The following is a 22,476-nucleotide window of genomic DNA, read 5'->3' as shown; positions in this document are numbered from 1 at the left end:
AGCTGTGAGTGCGAAGGGACTGGTGGCTCCGGTCAGGGGACGGAAGAGGACGGTAGAATCTGCTGGTAGAGCGAGGGTCTAGATTCGGCGAGAAGGGGGGCAATGCCTCGGTCCGTATATGAGGGAGATGTGCGGGAGACTCGAGGCTGTTGCAGTGGGGGTCTCCGCCTGTGTAAAGTGAACATGTCTTCAATAAAGTGTCATCTCAAGAGAAGTGTGTCTAGTTGTCTTAACATACACACACATACACACACACATACACACATACATACATACACATACACACACATACATACACACACATACACACACAGACACACACATACACACATACACACACATATACACACACATACACACACATACTTACACACATACACACACACATACACACACATACACGCACACATACACACACACATACACACACATACACGCACATACACACATACACATACATACACATGCATATTTACACACATACACACAAATACATACACATGCACACTTACACACATACACATACACACACACACAGGCACTTCAACCCTCCCTACCTTTTACAGAGCTCCCCAACCCACTGTGATTCTTTTAAAGCAATAAAACGGGAGTTCGCTGTTAACTTCAGAAGCTACTTGGCGATCACAGATGATAGCTCAACGACGTTGGCTTATCATCATCATCATCACGTGGAATTTTAAAGCAGCCAAATCCTCTAAACACCGCGATGTTCATTCTGAATGTGGGAAGAAAAAACGCAGGACCAGAAAAAAAATCAACGCGACCACGTGGAAAGAGATACAGAGACACGCAAACTCCAAATATTCAGCAGGCGTCTACAGGATGGGGATCGAACTCAGGACCTCCTGTATACCAGATGAGGTATTTAACATCTCCTAGCCACCGTTGTGTTAGGATTGTTATCGGACACACGACCTCCTGTATACCAGGCGAGGTAGTTGACATCTCCTAACCACCGTGGTACCCACTGTGTAAGTCAGAGTGCTGAGGTCATGGGTTCAAAGTACGTTTGTTAAAATCCATAATTCCCTCCCCCAACCTCTATACCCAAGGCAATGCGAATGGGTTCATCCCAGTTGAGTCTCTGAATAGCAGGTCACGTGATGGTAGTGGCGAAAAGTGGATAAAAGAGGAACGGTGGTGCAGCGGTTAGCACTACACTGCGCTAGGAATCCGGCTACAACCCGAGTTTGATTCCTGCTCACGGCCACTAACACCAGTGACAATTATCACTAACCGGTCCTATGCCTCAACCCGTAGATATACTCAGCCTCAAATGAGTACCTGGCACGTTGTGTAGTAAACATCACCACTGGTGAGACAAAGGTGGCCGGGCGTGGTTGCTGACCACCCACCCCCTCGTGTGCCACAGTACTGACCTTCATAGGTGCTGCTTCTCGTTACTAACATCACTTGCCACAACTGTCTATTGTAGGCTATATGAGGATCTTTGCTTTTGTGTGTCAGTTGAGGTGCTCCTCGCTAACAGCACTTATCCCAACGGCCTGTTACATGCTATACGGGGGATCTTTGCCTTTGTGTGTGAGTGGGTCAGAGTGGGTCAGTGGACTCTGCACTGCGCTACAAACCCTGCGAAACCACAGCTCCACCCCCCACCGCCACCCCATGCACCGCCCACTCTGATTCTTAAACAGCAACGCAAACGGGAGTTCACCCACAGCCTCACCCAACCCCTGAGCTGTGAGGCACCGTGGCCTGAGTCGCGTCGGCGAGGTCCCCATCCGCTCTGGGCTCTCAGTTTGCCGGCGTCGGTGGGGGGGAGTTTGGCATCGCATCGCGCCACCGTTGAGAAGCAAGGCGGAGGCTGTGGGATTTCAAGTGTCGGGGTTGGTTCGTCGTCTGCGTCAAGGTGGGTTCATTCTTGTTCAGATGTTCATCCGTGTCGGGGCGTTCACCAGCGTCCGTTTGTTCAACCGCGTTCAGGTTGTTCTTCCGTGTCAATTCATCATTCGTGTCCGGTGTTCATCTGTGTGAGGTGTTCATCCGCGTTAAAGTGGTTCATGCGTATTTAGGTTGTTAATGCGTGTCAGGTGTTCATCTGTGGTCTGGTGTTCATCCACGCCCAGCTATTTATCTGCATCTAGATTCAACCACGCCGAGGTGTGTTGAGCAGAACGGGTCACTTGCTTGATATACAGCGAAAGAACTTATCTTTGTGTGTCAGTGTGAGTGTATTTGTTCGAGTGGCTGTATCAGGTGAGTGACACGGTTTGCTATGTACGGTGCTAAAGAAGTTCAACATAAATGCATATATAGACTCACACAGAGACCTGTACTCACACAGAGAACCGCAAACTAACAGAGACCCACAGACTCACATAGAGAACCACAAACTCACACAGAGACCCCACAGACTTACACGGAGACCCACAGATTCACGCAGAGACCCACAGAATCACGCAGAGACCCACAGACTCACACAGAGACCCACAGACTCACACAGAGACCCCACAGACTTACACAGAGACCCACAGACTCACGCAGAGACCCCGCAGACTCACATAGAGAACCACAAACTCACACAGAGACCCACAGATTCACACAGAGATCCCACAGACACCCACAGACTCACATAGAGACTCACAGTTGGTTGTGTTTCACCCGCACCTTTTATTATAAGCACGGTTGGCTATGCATGGTGCGGAAGAAGTTCAAAATAAACGCGTGGAATGTGCGTGAGTGTGTCAAGAGTGACTAGTGGGCACGCATTAGAGTGCACACTGCTCTACGAACCCGGCGACCCGAGTTCAATTCCCACTCACGGTCACCAACACCAGTGACGATTATTTTCACTGGTCTTGGGCCTACCGTGCTCATCGGAGGTGTTGTGGAAGGATGAGAAACTATGGGTCTCTATGTGAGTCTACGGGTCTCTGTGTGATGAGTCTACGGGTCTCTGTGTGATGAGTCTATGGGTCTCTATGTGAGTCTATGGGTCTCTGTGTGATGAGTCTACGGGTCTCTGTGTGATGAGTATACGGTATCTATGTGAGTCTATGGTTCTCTGTCCGAGTCTATATGATCTTTATGTTGAACTTCTTTCACACTGTACGTAGCCAACAATACGAATTGGAGGTAAGGGGGTAGTACAACAAACTATGGGTGTCTGTGTGAGTCTATGGGTCACTGTGAGAATCTACGAGCATCTGTGTGATGAATCTATGGGTCTCTATGTGAGTCTATGGGTCTCTGTGTGATGAGTCTATGGGTCTCTATGTGAGTCTATGGGTCTCTGTGGGATGAGCCTATGGGTTTATGTGCGAGTCTATGGGTCTCTGTGTGATGAGTCTATGGGTCTATGTGTGATGAGTCTATGGGTCTCTATGTGAGTCTACGGGTCTCTGTGGGATGAGTCTATGGGTCTCTATGTGAGTCTATGGGTCTCTGTGTGATGAGTCTATGGGTCTCTGTGTGATGAGTCTATGGGTCTCTGTGTGATCAGTCTATGGGTCTCTGTGTGATGAGTCTACGGGTCTCTGTGTGATGAGTCTACGGTATCTATGTGAGTCTACGGGTCTCTGTGTGATGAATCTACGGTAACTATGTGAGTCTACGGGTCTCTATGTGATGAGTCTATGGGTCTCTGTGTGAGTCTATGGGTCTCTGTGTGATGAGTCTATGGGTCTCTGTGTGATGAGTCTATGGGTCTCTGTGCGAGTCTATGATGGGGTCCCATTCACCGCCGAAACTCGGAACACACGTGGATGGCTCAGCATTTACTTTATTTACAGAGAGGCGTAGTTAAAGCTGCGCCGTTGTTTTTCATGAAGACGTCTTTATTCACCACGCCACTCTCCGATAGTTGACGCAAAAAACTCTGCCAAATAAGCATGGCAGTGGGAGCCTAGGTACCGATAGTTATTTAATTTGAGCTTTGTTTCCCGTTCCGTATGTGGTACACACGTAGCGTCAACAGAATGTACCGTTCAGACGCTGTCTTCTCGACAGACCTGTTCTTCACCTGAGGACGGCTGCTTGCGTTGTGGCCGAAACGTCGTGAGAATGATTTTATAATGTTTTATTTTTATTATTTTATTATTTCCATTCTACGTGACTTTACCAAAAGAACCAAGAAGAAGAATGTACCATGTGCATCATCGGAGCGGAACAAGAAGAAAAACTGAAGACGTACACCTAGGTATACGTAATCCGAACAGGAATATTTTTATTTGGCTAAATAACAGTTTGGACTGCCAGCTAACAAAGATTTATCTCACGACCTTTGTCCGCGAAGGGGCTAAACCACCGAAGAGCGGCTCTACACCAATAGAGCGAGACCAGCTGCGCTTGGCCCGCGACTGGAAAATGCTAGCTGACATTGGCCGGCAACTTGTGTTTCTTCCGGAGATCGCAACCACCACCCTAAGACCTGACATGGTGCTCTGGTCCCGTTCGCTCAAGAAGGTCTTCATCATTGAGCTCACAGTACCCTGGGAGGACTCAGTAGATGAGGCTTATGAGCGAAAACATCTGCGCTATGCCGATCTAGCTGCCGAAGCGCGGCATCATGGCTGGAACACAGAAGTCCGACCAGTGGAGGTGAGCTGCAGAGGTTTTGTGGCAACATCTACAACCAGACTGCTTAGAGACCTGGGAATCAAGGGCCAGAGCCAGCGTTCGGCAATCAGAGCTGTATCGGAGGCGGCAGAAGGCAGCAGTCAGTGGCTCTGGATGAAGATGAAAGACCCCAGCTGGGCCCCAAAGTGAGAGGGCCAGGAGGTATGCAGTCAACAATGCTTGACTCAGGGAGGAGGACGCCCCTGCCATGCATAGTCCCATGGGATGTTGGCTATCAACAACAAGGCAACTCCTATGACTAATTGGGAATGGGATGCAAGCGTAGGATTGATCACCCTGTCGCTGGCCGCCTTTGGGGAGGGTGTATAGTATGAAAGGCCGAAACACCCTAGGAACCAAAGGTTCACTACTGACGATGCGCTCCCCAAATTTCACCAGGCTCACTGTTCATGAACTCTTGGAAGTGCTTGCACAAAGGATAGTAACATCTCATCCTGTGTTCTTTGGAATCACGTGGCCGAGTGGGTGAGAATTTGCTGCCCCCTACTGTAAGCTTGAACAAACGATATCACCCACACTTCAAAGCTAAAGATCCCCCGTGTAGCCTTAACAGACTGCTTGGCCAAGTGCTGCTAGAAAGTAGCAGCACCAATGGATGCGGGAATAGCACGCGAGGGGGTTTGTGGCCAGTACCACGCACGGCCGCTTATGTCTCCCCAGTTGCGATGTTTTTACACACCACACCATGTAATAATTTGCTGCTTCGTGGACCTAGTGGAGCAGGTTCCAGGACCAGTTAAGATGACCGTCATTGATTTTGACCATGAGCGGAAATGTAACCTGAGTTGGTAGCGCCATGCACTGCCGCTCCCCCACACACAAACACACACAAGTGTGTGGGCAAGCACGCCGAGATTGAAACTGCGAGTTCGCGTTTTAAGTTAATGTAAAAAATATATTTCGAAGAAAGCTGGTTCGTATGTGCGGGTGTTCGTCAGTTGGATATTCGTAAGTCGAGGACTGTCTGTCGCACAAGGTATCCAATTGGCAGTGTGTAGATCTGCAGAAGATCACTGATGAGCACCAATTTATACGAAACTCTGACTCGAACCCAGGTCTCCTGTGCTTACCAACAAAGTCCTCGGGATCAATAAACTGGGCAGACGACTCAACCAACGGCTTTCCTTCCTCCTCACCTGATCCCATATCTCCCAGCATCCTACTTGCTGAGCTGCTGGCATGGAGAGGCCCAAACTGTTGCCGGTGCATGGAGTCGCCATGCTGGACTTCATAGCGAGGGACTGGAGCCTGGTGGAGTCGTTTAAAGCCAGGCCCGGAGATGTCCTGATAGCAACTTACCCCAAGGCGGGTGAGTATTAACAGAAGCAGCAGCACCATCATCATCACCACCAGCTCCATTATCATCATCACCACCCCTGCTGCCACCATATTCACCACCTTCATAATCATCACCACAATCGCGATGACCATCGTAATAATCTTCATCACCATCATCAGAATTAACACGATCATCATTATTATAATTACCACCACTGTCTTAATACGGTACTCATTATAATTGCTAACACCTGCATCATGCATCATAATCATCATCACCACCTCCACCTTCATCATAATGACCATCTTCATTACGACCACTGCTACCACCATTATCTTCATCACTATCATCACCACTACGACATTTATAATATCATCATCCTAACCACCACCGCCACTGCCACCTTTATCACCATCATCACCACTGCTTCGACACTCATAACCATGATAACCAACAACATTATCACCGCCACCTTCATCACCAACACCACCACCACCACCTTCATCACCACTTCTACCATCGTCAACACAAACCGCCATTCGCCACGAAGTGGAGGTGACGTCACCATGGCGCTTGTGCAAGACTATGTGCACGTTAAGGCCACGTGAAGTGTTGATTGCCCACTGGCAGGAGGTTACAGGACAGACCCAGCAGGTGCCGTGGGTTGGCTGACTGAGATGACTGGCCGATGCACCACCTGTGCCCCTTACTGTGCCAAGTTGATGGGGTGTAGTATTTGCTGGCACAAAATACCCAGGTAGGTGATTACTTTTGTTGGTGCTGATGGTAAGGTCCTACTTCTTAGTGGCACGCTCCAATTCGAACAGCAGCATCTACAACTCCTCCTCTTGGTAAGCCGCAATCACCAGATCATCGGCATACTTAACATGGTTGATCAATAGGGAGCTATTCATTGATCACCAAGACTACCACATTCATCATCATAACTCCCACCCTCACAACCACCACCTTAAATCACCACCACTGCTAACACCGTCATCACCATCATCACTACTACTGCGACATTCATAATGATCAAAACCACCACCATCATCACCACTACACACCACCTTCATCACCAACATTGCTTTCATCATCATCATCATCAACAGCACTACTACCAAATTCATAATTATTATGACCAACATCTTCATTACCACCATCTTCATTACCATCACTGCTACCATCATGATCAACATCACGACTCCCACATTCATAACACTATGTAACACAATTTTTGTTCATGGGTAGTAAGTGTTATTTCGTAATTGCTCATGCCTAAAAAGTATAGAAAATGGCTATTATTCCCCACAAACTTTGCTTTTGTGACCAGGACATTGATATTTAGAAATTTACCTATTTTCAATGGGAAAACGGGCAAATGTATGTCTTTTCGTTCACATAAAGTCAGAAAAAAAAAACATACGAATCACAATTAACTTGTGTTTATGTAATGCAGGCGTAAACGGCCTCGCGGATATGACGTCACGGGGGGGAGGAGTTAGGTCACGTGAGAGAGAGGGGTGAGGTCTTAAGGGAGAGATACCGGAAGAGACGGGAGAGTGTTGGAGATAGAGACAGAGTGAGGCCACGCAGGGCGGAGGTTGGAGAGTGGCGAGATCGCCACACGCACAGTAAGACTCGGCACCATCGGCCAGCGGTGACCGAGCACGGAGGAACGGGGAGCAGCGGTGGAGCTGCAGTGAGAGCAGCCGGAGGACTGCACAGGGGACCTGCAGCAGAGCTGCAGGAGCGGGGAGGCTACGGGAGCGAAGGCAGCTGTGGAGCTGCCAAGCGGGGAGGCTCTGAGCGAGGGCCGTGTGGGACAAGTGTGTAGGGGTGTTACAGAGAGCCCGTTATGCATGGCAGCCTATGGTAAACAAGCACAGTGGGCGGGGCTACGTCAGTGCACGGGCAGGTGGCCTCTACGACGTCCGCGCTTCGGACGTTACGATCCCCCGGGGCCCCACCCCTCAGGGAGGGGGGTGTATAAAAGGGGAATGTATCGGGGGGCTGGAGAGTGATGTGTGAGCTAAGAAGAGAAGACGGAAGACGTCCTAGATAGAGCCCTGGTCTCCCCCTGGTACGCCGTCCTTGTCAGGACCGCGCAGGCTCGAGCCAGTGGCGTGGTACCAGAGCCAGAGCCAGTGCTGGTCTGGACTCTGAGTACCGGGCCCGACTGACCAGTGTCGGGCCAAGATAGCCTCCCCTAGTCCACGAGAGGAGGACTCTGAGGCAGGCTAGGGTTAGCTAGGAGGTGTGTCCTCAGATAGACGGGTGAGGGGGCCGATACCCCCTCAAGTGTGTATGTCACAACGTATGGTGTTAATAAACCAGTGTGCCTCCAACTATCCGGTGTGAACGAGTCGTGAGCGTTACTACAAGTGTAAAGAACCCAAATAAAGGACAACGGAGACAGACCCAGTGAACGAGTCCTTTATTACATTTATACTAAAGTAACACAAAAAATACTACAAAGATTTAGAAGTGAGTTGTTTTTTGAGATGAATTATTAAACTGTAAATCACTTTCACGAATCAGCCCCCAAATATAGTCTCCCAGCATGTTCTTGTTATACTGTCCTAGGTAGCGGCGTTCAAAGTCCAGTATATACTGGTGGAAGTGCTCGACTGAGTACGTACCCATGTTCTCCTTGAATGATGAGCATCAAGGATATGGACTTTGACGGACATCCTACAGCCCATTGTGCCGTAGTTCTTAATCAGTCTCAACCAGCTCCACGTAGTTTTTTACTTTTTGATTGCCCAGGAAACCACGAACCACTGCGACAAAGCTGTTCCAAGCCGCTTTCTTCTTACTAGTGAGCTTCTTGGGGAATTCATTGCACTCCATGATCTTTTTTATCTGTGGTCTGATGAAGACAATGGCTTTGACCTTTACCTCAGACAGTTTAGGGAAGAAGTCTTGAAGGTACTTGAAGGCTGCCGACTCCTTATCTACAGCTCTGACAAATTGTTTCATAAGTCCAAATTTGATGTGCAGTGGTGACATCAGCACCTTCCGGTGGTCCACCAGTGGCTCCCACTTGATGTTGTTCCTCCCCACAGAGAACTCGGTCCGCTGTGGCTAGTCCCGCCTGTGGTAGTGCACCTTGGTGTCTAAATCTTTTGTAGTAATTTTTGTATTACTTTAGTAATAATACATGTTAAATTTGATTCATATGTTGTTTTTTTCTGACTTCATGTGAACGAAAAGACACAAAATTGCCCGTTTACTCATTGAAAATAGGTACATTTCAAAATATCACTGTCCTGGTAACAAAAGCAAAGTTTGTGGGAAATAATAGCCATTTTCTGTACTTTTAAGGCATAAGCAATTATGAAGTAATACTTACTACCCAGGAACATTTTTTTGTAAAAATGTATTACACAGTGTAATCATCACCACCTTCATCTTGGCCCCTCTCCCCCCACCCCTCTAACTCTCTTAGGCACCACGTGGACCCAGGAGATCGTGGATCTGATTCAGAGCGGAGTGGACGTGGAGTTCTGCAAACGCAGCCCTGTGTACGAGAGGATCATCTTCATGGAGTGGACGGGCATAAATTTCGTGATGCATCGCAAAGGTGATGGCAGCAGTGGACTAAAGTCAACTATTGAATGTTTTATTTTTACCAGGTGTAAGTCCCCAATTGAGCTACGCATCTCTTTTTCAGTTGCGACCTGGCCCACAGAGACCTATACTCATAGAGACCCACAGAGACCCATACTCATAGAGACCCACAGCGACCCATATTCATAGAAAACTGTACTCAGAGACTCACAGAGGCTCAGAGACTCATCCGCATAGACCCATACTCATAGAGATCCATACTCAGAGACCCACAGAGACCCGTACTCATACAGACCCACAGAGACCCATGCTCATAGAGACCCACGGAGACCATACTCATAGAGACCCACAGAGACCCCTACTCATAGAAAACCCATACTCGGAGACTCACAGAGGCCTAAAGACTCATTCGCATATACCCAATCTCATAGAAAACATACTCAGACCCACAGACCCATACATAGAGACCCATACTCCGAGACCCATACTCATGGAGACCCACAGCGACCCACAGAAACCCATACTCATAAAGACCCACAGAGACCCATAATCATAGAGACCCACAGAGACCCATACTCATAGAGACCCAGAGAGATCCATACTCATAGATACCCACAGAGACCCATACTCATAGAGACCCACAGAGACCCATACTCATAGAGACCCACAGAGACCCATACTCATAGAGACCCACAGAGACCCATACTCATAGATACCCACAGAGACCCATAATCATAGAGACCCACAGAGACCCATACTCATAGAAAACCGTACTCATAGACTCACATAGGCTCAGAGACTCATCCGCAAAGAACCACTGTCAAAGCTAAGCACTCAGACACCCACAGTCCCATACTGAGAGACCCATGCTCATCTGAGACCCACAGCGACCCACAGAAACCCACACTCATAGAGACCCACAGAAACCCATACTCATAGAGACCCACAGAGACCCATAATCATAGAGACCCACAGAAACCCATACTCATAGAGACCCACAGAGACCCATAATCATAGAGACCCACAGAGACCCATAATCATAGATACCCACAGAGACCCATAATCATAGAGACCCACAGAAACCCATACTCATAGAGACCCACAGAGACCCATAATCATAGAGACCCACAGAGACCCATAATCATAGAGACCCACAGAGACCCATAATCATAGAGACCCACAGAGACCCATAATCATAGAGACCCAGAGAGATCCATACTCATAGAGACCCACAGAAACCCATACTCATAGAGACCCACAGAGACCCATAATCATAGAGACCCATACTAAAACTAAACTCTTTTTTTACTTTACTGGGTAAGGCCCCACTGAGCTATGCAGCTCATTTTCATCAATTTATTCAAAATAAACTTCTACTACATCATCACCACGTGGAAAATGATTGCAGTCAAACGAAAGAGAATTGCTGATTCATAATAATGGTGCTTTTTGGGTAGATCACATAAATTTGTCGTTATTGATAATGCGTGGTCTTGGGCGGCACGATAGTTAGAAGATGTTAACTACCTCGCCTGGTATACACGAGCTGGTGGGTTCGATCCCGACCCTGACAATGCCCTGCTCTATATTTGCAGTTTTTTTCCCCATATTAACCACTTCGTTGAGCTAACAATAATGATAGCCGTGCCGCTTTCAAAAATAACAATATACAGCTCAGTGGGGCTTTCCTGGTAATATAATTAAAGGTTTATCTTAGAATGACCTCTGTATATGGGTCTCTGCGCGAGTTTTCGGTAAGATGAAAAAGACTTAGTTTGTATTTGTTTAATTTTTAAGTGATTTGTTTATCTTTCTTAAACATCACACTCATGTAGTGTTTGTGAATTGTGTTTGTTCTTGTAACGTTTTGAACCCGTGCCCTTAGTGGACATCTGTGAAACAGAGCTTTAGAACTCATCGGATTCTTCTTCCTCCAGTTTCACCCCTCCACATTTAGAATGAACATCACGCGTTAAGAGTTATTCGACTGCTGCTATAAATTTCCACGTGATAATGATGATGATAGTCCTCCACTTTGTTGAGCTATCATTTGTGATGACCAGGTCGCTTTTGAAATTAAAAGAGCCACTATATCGCAGCTCAGTGGGGGCCTTACATCTGGTAAAATAAATAAAAGTTTAGTTTAAATATGCTGATTGTGATTGTGATGTTCCTGGTCGCGTGGCTCCAGGAGTGGAGGTGCTGAATGATATGCCGTCTCCTCGCACGATTAAGACTCACCTGCCCTACCAGCTGATGCCTTCCTCATTTTGGGACAACGATTGCAAGGTGGACCACCATCACCACCACCACCACCACCATCACCACCACCACACTTAGTCTCTTGCTTGATTTTGCAGGCTCACCTTCATTGGCATCACTATTATGCTTTTGGTTAGCCAGGTCACCTCCGTGTATATTGTTGGTTCAAGTCTATCGAGATAAATCGAGGCGATTCAATAGGGTTGGTCTCTCTTAAATGTTTAGACAAGCCACACCCTGCCAGTTTTCACGCAGTAGTGGATCTCGAGCACACATCGGTGGTGCACTTAAAATGTGTTACAGGAGGACCCCTTCATCAGAACACTCACACCTAAGCCTACGTGTTCTAGAACACATTCAAACACCCTTATGGCACTTCAAGTCTTAGATGGCGTTTTCCACCCGCTTTGGGCTGCATTCACAAGCAACCTGATTCCAGGGTGAAGCTCGAACCCGCGGGTCGTGGACCACCACATTGATGGAGTCTCGTTTTCCACCTGTTCCAAACACAATATTCCAACTTACTGCACATATTTATAATTGTAATGACTCTGTGCACGTAGTTTTATCTCTCCTCCCTGCCTCCCAGAAAACTGTTTTTCCACAACCCCCTTCCCCTATACAGGTGGACCGTAGCCTCCCAATTCTTTTTTCTCTTGGGAGTTATTTGTACCACGTGACAACTTCCATCATCACCACCATCAGCACCACCATCACCAATAGCAATAACTGCCGAACGCCACTAAGTGACGGTGACGTCACCACGGCGACTGTTCCAGACCTGGTGCACTATGAGACCACGTGACTTGTCGAAGTCTCGCTGACCGGAGGTGATGGGACAGACCCAGTAGGTGCTATGGGTTGACTGACTGAGATGACCGGCAAATGCATCAGCTTTGCACCCTATTGTGTCAACTTGCAGCGTTTTAGCGGCCCGGTGCTCCACCCGTTGTTGTGAGCATTGCTCTGCTGACCTCGGTTGTTGTTAGAGGATTACTGCATCCAACTACCCCGGAGCGTCCTTCACGAGTCTGCTCCATAGAGGCGGATCTTGACACTGCTGGTACCAGTCTTCTGTAATTCTACTCGGCTCCATATCCTCCCGTTTTGCATCAGTCCATCTCTCCACCAGCCCGTGTCATGCCCGTTTATCACCCTCTATGCATCCAAATAGAAGCTGCTTGGGCCTTCGGTAGCTGGGCATGCGGGCTATGTAACCCAGCCGACGCAGCCTTGCCTGCCAGAGGAGCTCACTGGTGGGAATGTGTCCAGATCTTTCAAGGATTTGTGAGCTTCTCACACAATCCAGCCTGATTAAACCCAGGATGGATCGCAGGTAGAACAACCTGAATGGTTTTAACTGGCACAGATGTTCCATTAGAGGGGTCCACGTTTCACATGCATAGAGAAGAGAGGACATGATTGTGGCTGAGAAGACCTGAACCTTCGTGTGGAATGACAGACCAGGTAGCTTCTACACAGCATTACACAGCCGATTAAAATATAAAGCCACCCAACTTATTCAGAGGGAGAACCCTGCTGTCAAACCGGAGCTGGTTCTTAGCACACATTCCCAGGTATGGGAAACGTTTCACTCTCTCCACAACTGCTCCATCACCAATGGCGAGTTGAGGGGGTGGAGTGATTGATGTCACAAAATACCCAGGCTGGTGTTATGTTTATGTGGGGATGATGGTAAAGGCTATACTTAGTGACACGCTTCAGGTTCAGCAGGAGCACCTCCAACTCCTCCTCTGAGTGAACAACAATCACCAAATCATCAGCATACGTAACATAATTAACCAATAGGGAGCCATCCCTCGACCGCACGCAGGCATCGATCAACATCCCATTGTATCTGTGCCAGATGTAAATTCCTCAGGTATAGCCACAGAAATCTTCTCGATCTACGTGTAGCTTCACTCGTGCCTGTCCATCATTATGAAGACCCTTAATTATCATGAGCAATCATTAACAGCCCAGAGGCCTGGCCTGGTGAAGGTATCATAGGCCTTGACCAGGTCAATCAAGCAGATATGTAGGTCTTGCTGCAATTTCCTACACCTCTGCTGTAGCAGACGGACAGAGAATATGGCGTCCGTGCAGGACCGCCCAGGTCTGAATCCACATTGTGGCTCCGCAAGCCTCTCCTCAGAATGCCTGGCAAGGTGATGTTGAATAATGCTTGCCAGGACGTTTCCCGGCACACTGAGAAGAGAGATGCCCCAAAAGTTGTTACACCAGGGCATCCATCCAATCCTGCAGAACCCGTCCTGTGGTCTAGACAGTTGTGATGATGTCATGTAGGGCAGTCTGCACAAAAATGGCACCCTCCCTTAGCATTTCTCTTGGGAGATCGTGTTTGCATGACGCGTTTCCTGGTATCAAACTTCGGATCTCCCCTCCCACTTCCTCCACAGATGGCACCTCAGCCAACCATTCAGAAGGGGTAGCTGCATCTGCCAATATTTGAGGCATTGCAACCCTAGCAAGCTCATCCCCACCTTGCCCAACGATGTTGTCTGGGTTGAGGGAATTACTCTCCACCAAGACTTCACAAAAATTATATGCAAGCCTGCAAACCTGTATCTGGGGGTCATAGGTGAGATCACAGTTATTTCCCTTAAAGATGGTCATAGATGCTGTGCTGCAAGTTAATTTATTGATGTAATGATATAGCGATTTGTAATTACAGGATACTGAGGCAGATTTAATTTCCTCAGCAACCCAGACCCACCATTAATATTTACAATGCTGCACGGTTTTCCAAACCTTCAAGTAAAGGCCGTTGTAAGCCTCCTCATTCTCCAATGTTGGATGTTGCAGACGATGGTCAATGGGCAGATCAGCTCCACGATAGGTCCTGGTGTCAAGGACATTGACCTGCATCTGCTGAGCAGTAATTATATAGTCCAGCAGATGTACTTGCTTGGACCTAGCGTGCATCCATAATGTTGCGTGGATGTGCCGATGCCGGAACAGCGTGTTCATAATTACAAGCCCATGGGCTGCACAAAAGTCTAGCAGCCTAGTACCGTTATTATTGAGGTTATCTGGCTCATGCCTTCCGGTCACTTAAACCCAGGTGTCTGCGCCATGACCCACTCGGGCATTAAAGTCAGCAAATAGGATGACTCTATCCTAGGGGGCCAATCTAGCTCGTACCTAATACAGGAGGTTATAGAAGGCGTTTGACTCATCGGCCTTGTCTGCATCCCTCCACTGAATTCTAATAACATCTCACCATTTGGGTTCAGATCAAGGGACGGGAGGCATTCCTCCCAATCATGCCTCTCTAGGTATCTCCATCATTTCTCACGTGGGGATTGAAGTCGTCCAGTAGGCCTATGGAGTCGGTAGGTGTCACTGTCGAGCACTGCACCCACCATCTCCAAGAAGGCCGAATACTCTGAACTGCGGTTTGGTGCATAAGCACAGACAACAGTCAACGTTTTTCTTTCTTTAACCCGAAGTCCCATTGAGGCGATGCTCTCATCCACTGGGACGAACTCCAACTGAATGGCACCCAGCCGGGCGCTTGTGAGTATCCCAATACCTGCCTGGGGCCTCTCACCAGGGGTTACTCCGGAAAAGTGTTACGTGGGTCACCCAGCCACCAGGCACTTGCTAGTGAGCATCATCCCCAGGCCTGGTTTTAGGGGAATGTCCATGTATACCTTGTCCGGCGAGGTTCTCCAATTTTTTTTTTATTTCTGAACCATTCAAAGGGGTTTTTTTCGAACCTATATTTGTCTGAAACCTCCCCCCAGATATGTTCGCCAAGGGAAACTTTACCAGGAGTACACGACTCCAGGCTACATCGCTCTGAGGGTCATTGGAACACACAAACGCCACCACCAGTAGGACGTCACGATCCTTCACTGGGGGCGGGGGGAGGGCTTGCCTGGTAAAAAAGAAAATGCAGTTTTAGTTTAGTGTCTCCCTGTGCCACTCTCCCCAACCCCTACATCTGCTGTCTCCTCCCCAGGTGATCTACATCGCACGTAACGCCAAGGACAACGCCGTATCCGCCTTCCACTTTAACCGAATGAACAAGTTGCATCCGGAGCCCGGCACCTGGGAGGAATACCTGCATCGTTTCATGACCGGCAATGGTGAAGGCACCTGGGTTATTTCAACCACAGTCCCTGCTGGTCCCCCACTACTATACCGGTAGTGAGGAACCGAATTCATTTCACGTGGCCTGCAACTTAATTTCAACATGAACACACATAGGTACAAAGACAAAGATTCCCTGTTTAGCCTTAACAGACCGTTATGGCAAGTGCTGTTAGCGTGCAGCACCTATAGAAGCCGGCACAACACAAGAATGGGTGGGTGGCCAGCACCACGCCCGACCACCTTTGTTTCCCTAGTGACGAAGATTACATACCGCACCAGGTACTCATTTGAGGCTGAGTTGACCTCGGAGAGGCCCAAGACCAGTTCAGATAATCGTTACTGGTGTTGGCCGTGAGGGGAAGTAGAAACATTGCAATCACGATTAATTTGCTTAAAAGTTGAAAACTCAGTAAAAAAGAAAATTTTGTCTGCAAGAGAGCTGTTTCCACTGCTAATACAGAAAACATAATGGAAACAAAGCCCAGCGGAGGTCTAAACGCTTATAAATGAGCATCACTCATTTTATGTGGGCAGGGCTCAGTCTCCACCTACGAGCGCTTGGATTGGCCGAAATTGGCGCCCGCTTGCATAACTGCATAACATAAACATATACCTTTCAATAAACATTTTAACGTTGGTAGAAACCATGGGGGTTCTATGGGAGGGCGATACATTAATCTCTAAAACCGTTAACGGATGTCACACTATTAACCGAGGGACTACTGGACAAGTCAAATGCTTTAGAGTCCTGACCAGCCACGTGACCTAGAGTGATGCAATTTATTGCCCCCTGACGCGACTTTTTAACGTGCCAACACGGTCGCTCCACCTCCTCCTTCCCACAGTGTGCTGGGGCTCGTGGCATGATCATGTGACCGATTGGTGGAACATGAGGGAGCGACACCGGATTCTCTACCTCTTCTTCGAGGACATGAAGGAAGTAAGGTCGCAGAGCAGTCGAGGACATTAGTAGCACGGCTCTCAAACTATAAAACGACTTTTAGAAATATTGATTCTTATCCAAATAAAACATTCAGAGGTTTGAGCGGGAGGGAATTGTTTCGTGGGCTGAACTTGGTTGACATCACAAGCATGAGTTGATGCATGTGTTTATTATGTACACAGTACATAATTAATTCATACTCACAACCGAGTTCGATTTCTGCTCATGGCCAACACCGGTGACGATTAGCTGAACCGGTTCTGGGCTACCCCTATGTCTACTCGGCCTCAAAATGGGTACCTGGCGCAGTGTGTAGTAACCATTGCTACTTGGGGAGACAAAGGCGGGCGGGTGTGGTGCTGTTCACACACCCCCTCGTGAGCCGTACCAGCCTTCATAGGTGCTACTCGCTAACAGCCAATTGCCCCAACATTCTGTTAACCCTCTACAGGGGATGTTTGTCTTTGCTTTTGTATTGTGAGCAGGCCCGGACTGGCGTTAGGGCAGCAGTCCATAGGGCAAATGCCCTGGTGGGGCCGGTCAAGTATGATTAAAATAAAACAATTTAATTTTCTTATTAAAATATTTCAGTTTAACACATAGGCTTTCGCGACCAATTATATTCATAATAGAGTTTTTTTTGGGTTAGATCGCGTAATGACGTCGTTCCGCTCTGTTTAAGACCAGAAGCAGGTGGATGGCTTCACTATTCTGGAAAATCACCCGATGATGCTGGTTGATGTAATTACCAGCGAAACGCCGTACTCAAATCGTAAATGTTGTGGATTCACTCTTCAACGCACCAGTGGGCTGAAGTAACTATTTGGCGTTTTGTTTACGTGACAAATCCCTTACTGATTGGCCATGTCGGTTGGTGGAGGGTGTAGACACATTTATACTTACACGATCTAACCGGAAAAAAAAACTATTATGAAAATATTTTAAGTACCTCTAATGTTTATGTACGCTCTCAGTTGGCGAGTAAGTCCCCGGTAGAATTCGGCAGCCCCCAATTACTTTTCCTCACAGGTGGCCCCCCATTAGATATTTTGGACCCTTTTTTAAATGGTACCAATGAGGATCGCCATGGACAATTTGGGGCCTGCTGTGTTTCTTTACAAAACGCCTGAGAATCCGATTTGTTTAGTCCCACAGCCTCGTTACTGATTGTGAACATACTGTAATTCTCCCCCCACCCCCCCTCTTCCTCCATTGCGTGTGCTGAGGACCCCATGCGTGAGGTGTCCCGCATTGCTCGCTTTCTGGAGTCGCCACTGTCCGAGCAGCAGCTGCGTGAGGTGGTGAAGCTCACCTCCTTCCCTGTGATGCGTGACAACCCCATGACGAATTACAGCACCTTGCCCACCGACTTCTTGAACCAATCCGTGTCGCCCTTCATGCGCAAGGGTAAAAATCTTAACGTTTTTGGATGCCCAGTCGGACACACGGTGATTATGATGAAGGTGGTGGTAGGATGGGGATGATCTTCATACCAGCGGTGTCAGGATCGGCCTCTGCAGAGCAGGAGGCTCATGAAGGCCGCTCCTGGGTAGTTGAAGGCAGTCACCCTCCAGCAACAATGGAGGGCAGAGTAGCGTGGCTCATTGCAATGAGCGGAGCACCGGAGGGATTAAACATAGTAAATTGGCATCGTATGGGGCACAGGTGGTGCATCTGCCAGTCATTTCAGTCAGTCAACTTATGGCACCTGAGTCTGTCCCGTGACCTCTTCCAAGCTGAGTTTCAACACTTCACATGGACTTAAAGTGCACATAGCCTGACACAAGCATCTGAGTGACATCACCATAATTTAGGGGAGAATGGTGGTAGTTGATGGTGATATTAAGACAACCCCAACGAAAAATTACAGCACCATACCTCGGCCAACCGAGTTCGATTCCCACTCACGGCCAACACCGGTGATGATTCTCTGAACCGGCCCAGGGCCTCCTCTAGGTTGACTTAGCCTTGATTTACCGAGTGCAGTGTAAACATCGCCTATGGGGAGGTAAAGGCAGTCGATCATGGTGCTGACCACCCACGCCCTCGTCCGCCTTCATAGGTGCTCATTAACAGAACTTGCCCCAACATTTTAGGAAATCTATATGGAGGGTCTTTGTTTTGTCTTTGCAGGGGATGTGGGTGACTGGAGGAATCACTTCTCTGCTGCTCAGCTGGAGGCCTTTGAGCAGGACTACAAAAAGAAAATGGCCGCCACAGACCTGCGCCTGAGGGACAGCCTGCCCTGAAGGCCCGCACCTCTCCCTCTGCTCCTGAATGTATCCATTGACTGATTTGGGTTAAAGTAATGATATAATAATAATACTAATTTCACGTAATATATAGCATCGTTCATGTTGATTTCATCCCACAACGCTGTAAAATAATTATATTCATAATCGCATTTATGGCTAAATCCTATTTAAACTAATTATTAAGTAAAGGAAAAAGACTCAGAAAATAAACAATTAGGGTTGCCGCTCTCTGAGTCATTAATAAAATCAGAACACGTCATGGGGAAGGAGAAGGCAATCTCACAATTCCAAAAGAGGTGAGAAATGCAAGTAAATACCTTTTTGAGCAGCGTAATATTATTAACATGCAATTGACTCCCAATACATTTGATCATCGATTATCTGGATGAAAACAGCATGTTATGTAAGAATGTGCAAAAATTCGCTATTTTAAGTAATGATTAGTAGTGATTATTTGGCGTATTTTTTAATCTGGTGCCCCCTTCCCCCCAAGCTGTATGTGACCTTTAACTTCCCTGGGAAGAATTACAGATTTCCTTGGACAGATACCTCAACAAAACTAGTGGCAACTCTAGTTTTTCACTGGACAATCTGAATTTGATCCATACGTTTACATTTTTATCTCGATTTGATTTTCTTTGATTTGGTGTGCACCTGGTTTAATCTGTGATCGTTTGAGCTGGCTTTTTTCATCTACTCTTGATTCATCTGGGTATGATCTGGACTTTGTTCATTTGTATCTGTTACATCTCGGAAAACACACAGATTTAAATAATGTGGCTTCACTCAACTCACCTGTGCAGCGTTCATATTCAGACGATACTCACTTTGGTTGCTACGAGACAGGATAGCATCGGGACCTCAGGATGAACGGATACTCTGACCGTACTATCCGCCAAGCTGTCTCTCCCACCACACAGAAACAGCCACATGATACTCCGACCAAAACCATCACGTTACCATACATAGCAGGCGTGACCAAAAAGATCTCCAAAATTCTAAACAAACATAAGATCCAAGTCCGATTCAGTACAGTGCATAAACTCCGTGATCTGATTCCATCTGTGAAGGATGTCGTTCCTGACTTACAGTATCCTGGAGTCTACAAATTGAGTTGCATTTGTGGTGATTGCTACATTGGAGAAACGAAACGTCATGTTTCTGATCGTGTCCGCGAGCACAAGTCAGATCTGAAACACGGCAGAACTGATTCTTCTGCCGTTGCCGATCATTGCTACAACTCGGTGGGCTCTCATGAAATTGTCTTTTCCGAGACCAAGGTTCTCTGCAAACCTCCCGGCTACCATCAAAGGTTTGTACACGAAGCCATACAAATATACAAACACAGACATAATTTCAACCTTGATGATGGGTACAAACTGAGTAATCATTGGAAAGATGTTATCAACCACGCAAAAAAGACTTAATTACACTTTTTTGGACCATCTTATCTGACAGGCACTATTTTACTTTACTTTACCGAGTGTTAACATCCCCAGTTATTTTTAACAGTACTCTCTTCATTGTTCAGCCAGCATTGGTATAAACATGGGCATTTTCGTCCCTTTGTTCTATCATGTGTATCAGACCTACCCTCCCCCTCTCTGTCCATTGTGTTGGCGTGTGCAGCAACCGCGTCCAAGCCGTCGCCCATTTTTTTGGCCCTCCCCCTCCCGCCCCCCTCCCTCCCGATACGTTCCATTCATTGGCTACCACATTCTGATGAGCTCCCCCCCCTCTCCTCCCCCCTCCAAACTTGCTTATAAGGGATTACATCTTGAATCATTGCCTCACTTGATGCAGCTAATCTGGCTGTGACGGTCCCACCTGATGACGGAGACTTGTGTTGCCTCCGAAACGTCGTGATTTTTGTTTTATTTTATTTTCATTAATTTTGATGTTTTACCTACGTGACTTTACCGAAAAAACCTAAGAATATGATTCCTTGCAGTCACGAAAGCTTCAAATCTAGAATTAAAGGATAGCACGAGTTCACTATCTGGTGGTGAAGCATAAAAGCTGATTGAGTGAAAAGTCATCGCATAGTGATGTCAAATTCAGTCACGAAATCTGAATTGTTCTTATAAAAAGCTTTATTAGTCATAATCAAATCACCAGTTTGGAACGTACAAATAATATAAATTTATAAACGTGATAATCACTTTTCGATTTAAGAGTTATTTTATTATGTTTTATTTTTATTATTTTATTATTTCCCTTCTACGTGACTTTACCGAAAGAACCAAGAAGGTGATAATCACTATTAAGTTGTGCGTGGCTACAAAAGTTGCGTTTTAAGGGTTAATTAATATGTACCACCAACCGCGAAATTAGCGATACAAATATTCAACGAAGTAGTGCTTTTAGTCAAAAAGACTGAGTGAGACGCAAATCATCAAACGTGATGATGACTAAGACTACTGCCCACAAAGACAAATACAAAGATCCTCCATATCGCCTTGAAAGAATGTTGGGGAAAGTACCATTAGCGAGTCGCACCGATGAAGGCCGGAACAGCACACGAGGGGGTGGGTGGCAAGCACCACGCCCGGCTGCTTTTGTCTCCCCAGTGGCGATGTTAACACATTGCACCAGATACTCATTTTGGGCTGAGTCGACAAAGGGGAGGCCCATAACCGGTTCAGATAATGTTGTTTTCCATGAGCAGGAATCAAAATCAGTTCGCAAGGTTCGTAGTGCAGCATGCAAACCACTGCACTACCGCTCCCCACTACTACTGCCAACACCATCATCATCAAAACATCGTCACCACTACAATATCACTACCACTCCTACCATCATCATCTTTACTATCACTAACATTAACACTACCATCATCAACATAATTTTCATGTACGTACTGGTGGAATTTTTACCTGGTATAGATACAATGGGAGGCTCATGGATCCCTCTGCATGAGTATATTGGTCTCTGTGTGAGTCTATGGGTCTCTGTGTGAGTCTATGGTTCTGTTGTGTAACTTTATGGGTCTTTATGTAGGTCTATGGGTTTCTGTTCGATTTTATGGGATTCCATTTGATTCTATGGATCTCTGCGTGAGAATATGCACATTGGTGTGAGTCTATGCGTCTTTGTGAACGTTGAACTTTTGTTGCACCGTGCGTAAACAACTGTGCTTATCGAAGGTGCGGGGCAAATGACAACAAACTAAACACAAAAAGATGTTATAAATAGATGAGTTTGTCAATCTAGATTATTTAAGTGCATAGCTCAAATGTCTTCCTAATATCGGAAGGAATATGTTTCTAGACGGTCAGGAGTGCATCTGAAAACGCTCGGTGCAGTGACCACCTTTGTTCGATAACTAGCCAAAAGCCGCTGCTTATGCAAGGATATCCAGAGTTTGCTTAATGATTTATGCTCCTTGACGAGATTAGCAAGGTGTTGTGGTTTATTTGTGG

At 47.1% G+C, this 22,476-nt stretch overlaps 1 protein-coding gene across 1 annotated transcript; it reads left to right on the top strand.

Moving 5' to 3' along the window:
• The first annotated feature begins 1,691 nt into the window (after positions 1–1,691).
• Positions 1,692–21,976, top strand: LOC144735422 (sulfotransferase 1 family member D1-like). Its single transcript, XM_078617824.1, has 9 exons — positions 1,692–1,891; positions 5,776–5,929; positions 9,351–9,485; positions 11,664–11,761; positions 15,723–15,849; positions 16,702–16,796; positions 18,026–18,206; positions 18,933–20,366; positions 20,684–21,976. The coding sequence occupies exons 2-8, from the start codon at positions 5,800–5,802 to the stop codon at positions 19,046–19,048; spliced, it is 882 nt and encodes a 293-aa protein (XP_078473950.1). The 5' UTR covers positions 1,692–1,891; positions 5,776–5,799; the 3' UTR covers positions 19,049–20,366; positions 20,684–21,976.
• The last annotated feature ends 500 nt before the right edge of the window (positions 21,977–22,476 follow it).

This window comes from Lampetra planeri, chromosome 55 (assembly GCF_965212315.1).
Source record: "Lampetra planeri chromosome 55, kcLamPlan1.2.h2, whole genome shotgun sequence".
Taxonomy (NCBI): domain Eukaryota; kingdom Metazoa; phylum Chordata; class Hyperoartia; order Petromyzontiformes; family Petromyzontidae; genus Lampetra; species Lampetra planeri.
Note: the sequence above shows the minus strand (reverse complement) of the source record. Positions and strands in the feature narration are given on the sequence as shown.

Excerpts from the sequence above, each read along its gene's own strand:
- LOC144735422 (XM_078617824.1), top strand. The coding sequence starts at position 5,800 with ATGGAGAGGCCCAAACTGTTGCCGGTGCATGGAGTCGCCATGCTGGAC. Across the intron at positions 5,930-9,350 it reads AGCAACTTACCCCAAGGCGG|GCACCACGTGGACCCAGGAG; the intron begins GTGAGTATTAAC and ends TAACTCTCTTAG. Across the intron at positions 11,762-15,722 it reads TTTGGGACAACGATTGCAAG|GTGATCTACATCGCACGTAA; the intron begins GTGGACCACCAT and ends TCTCCTCCCCAG.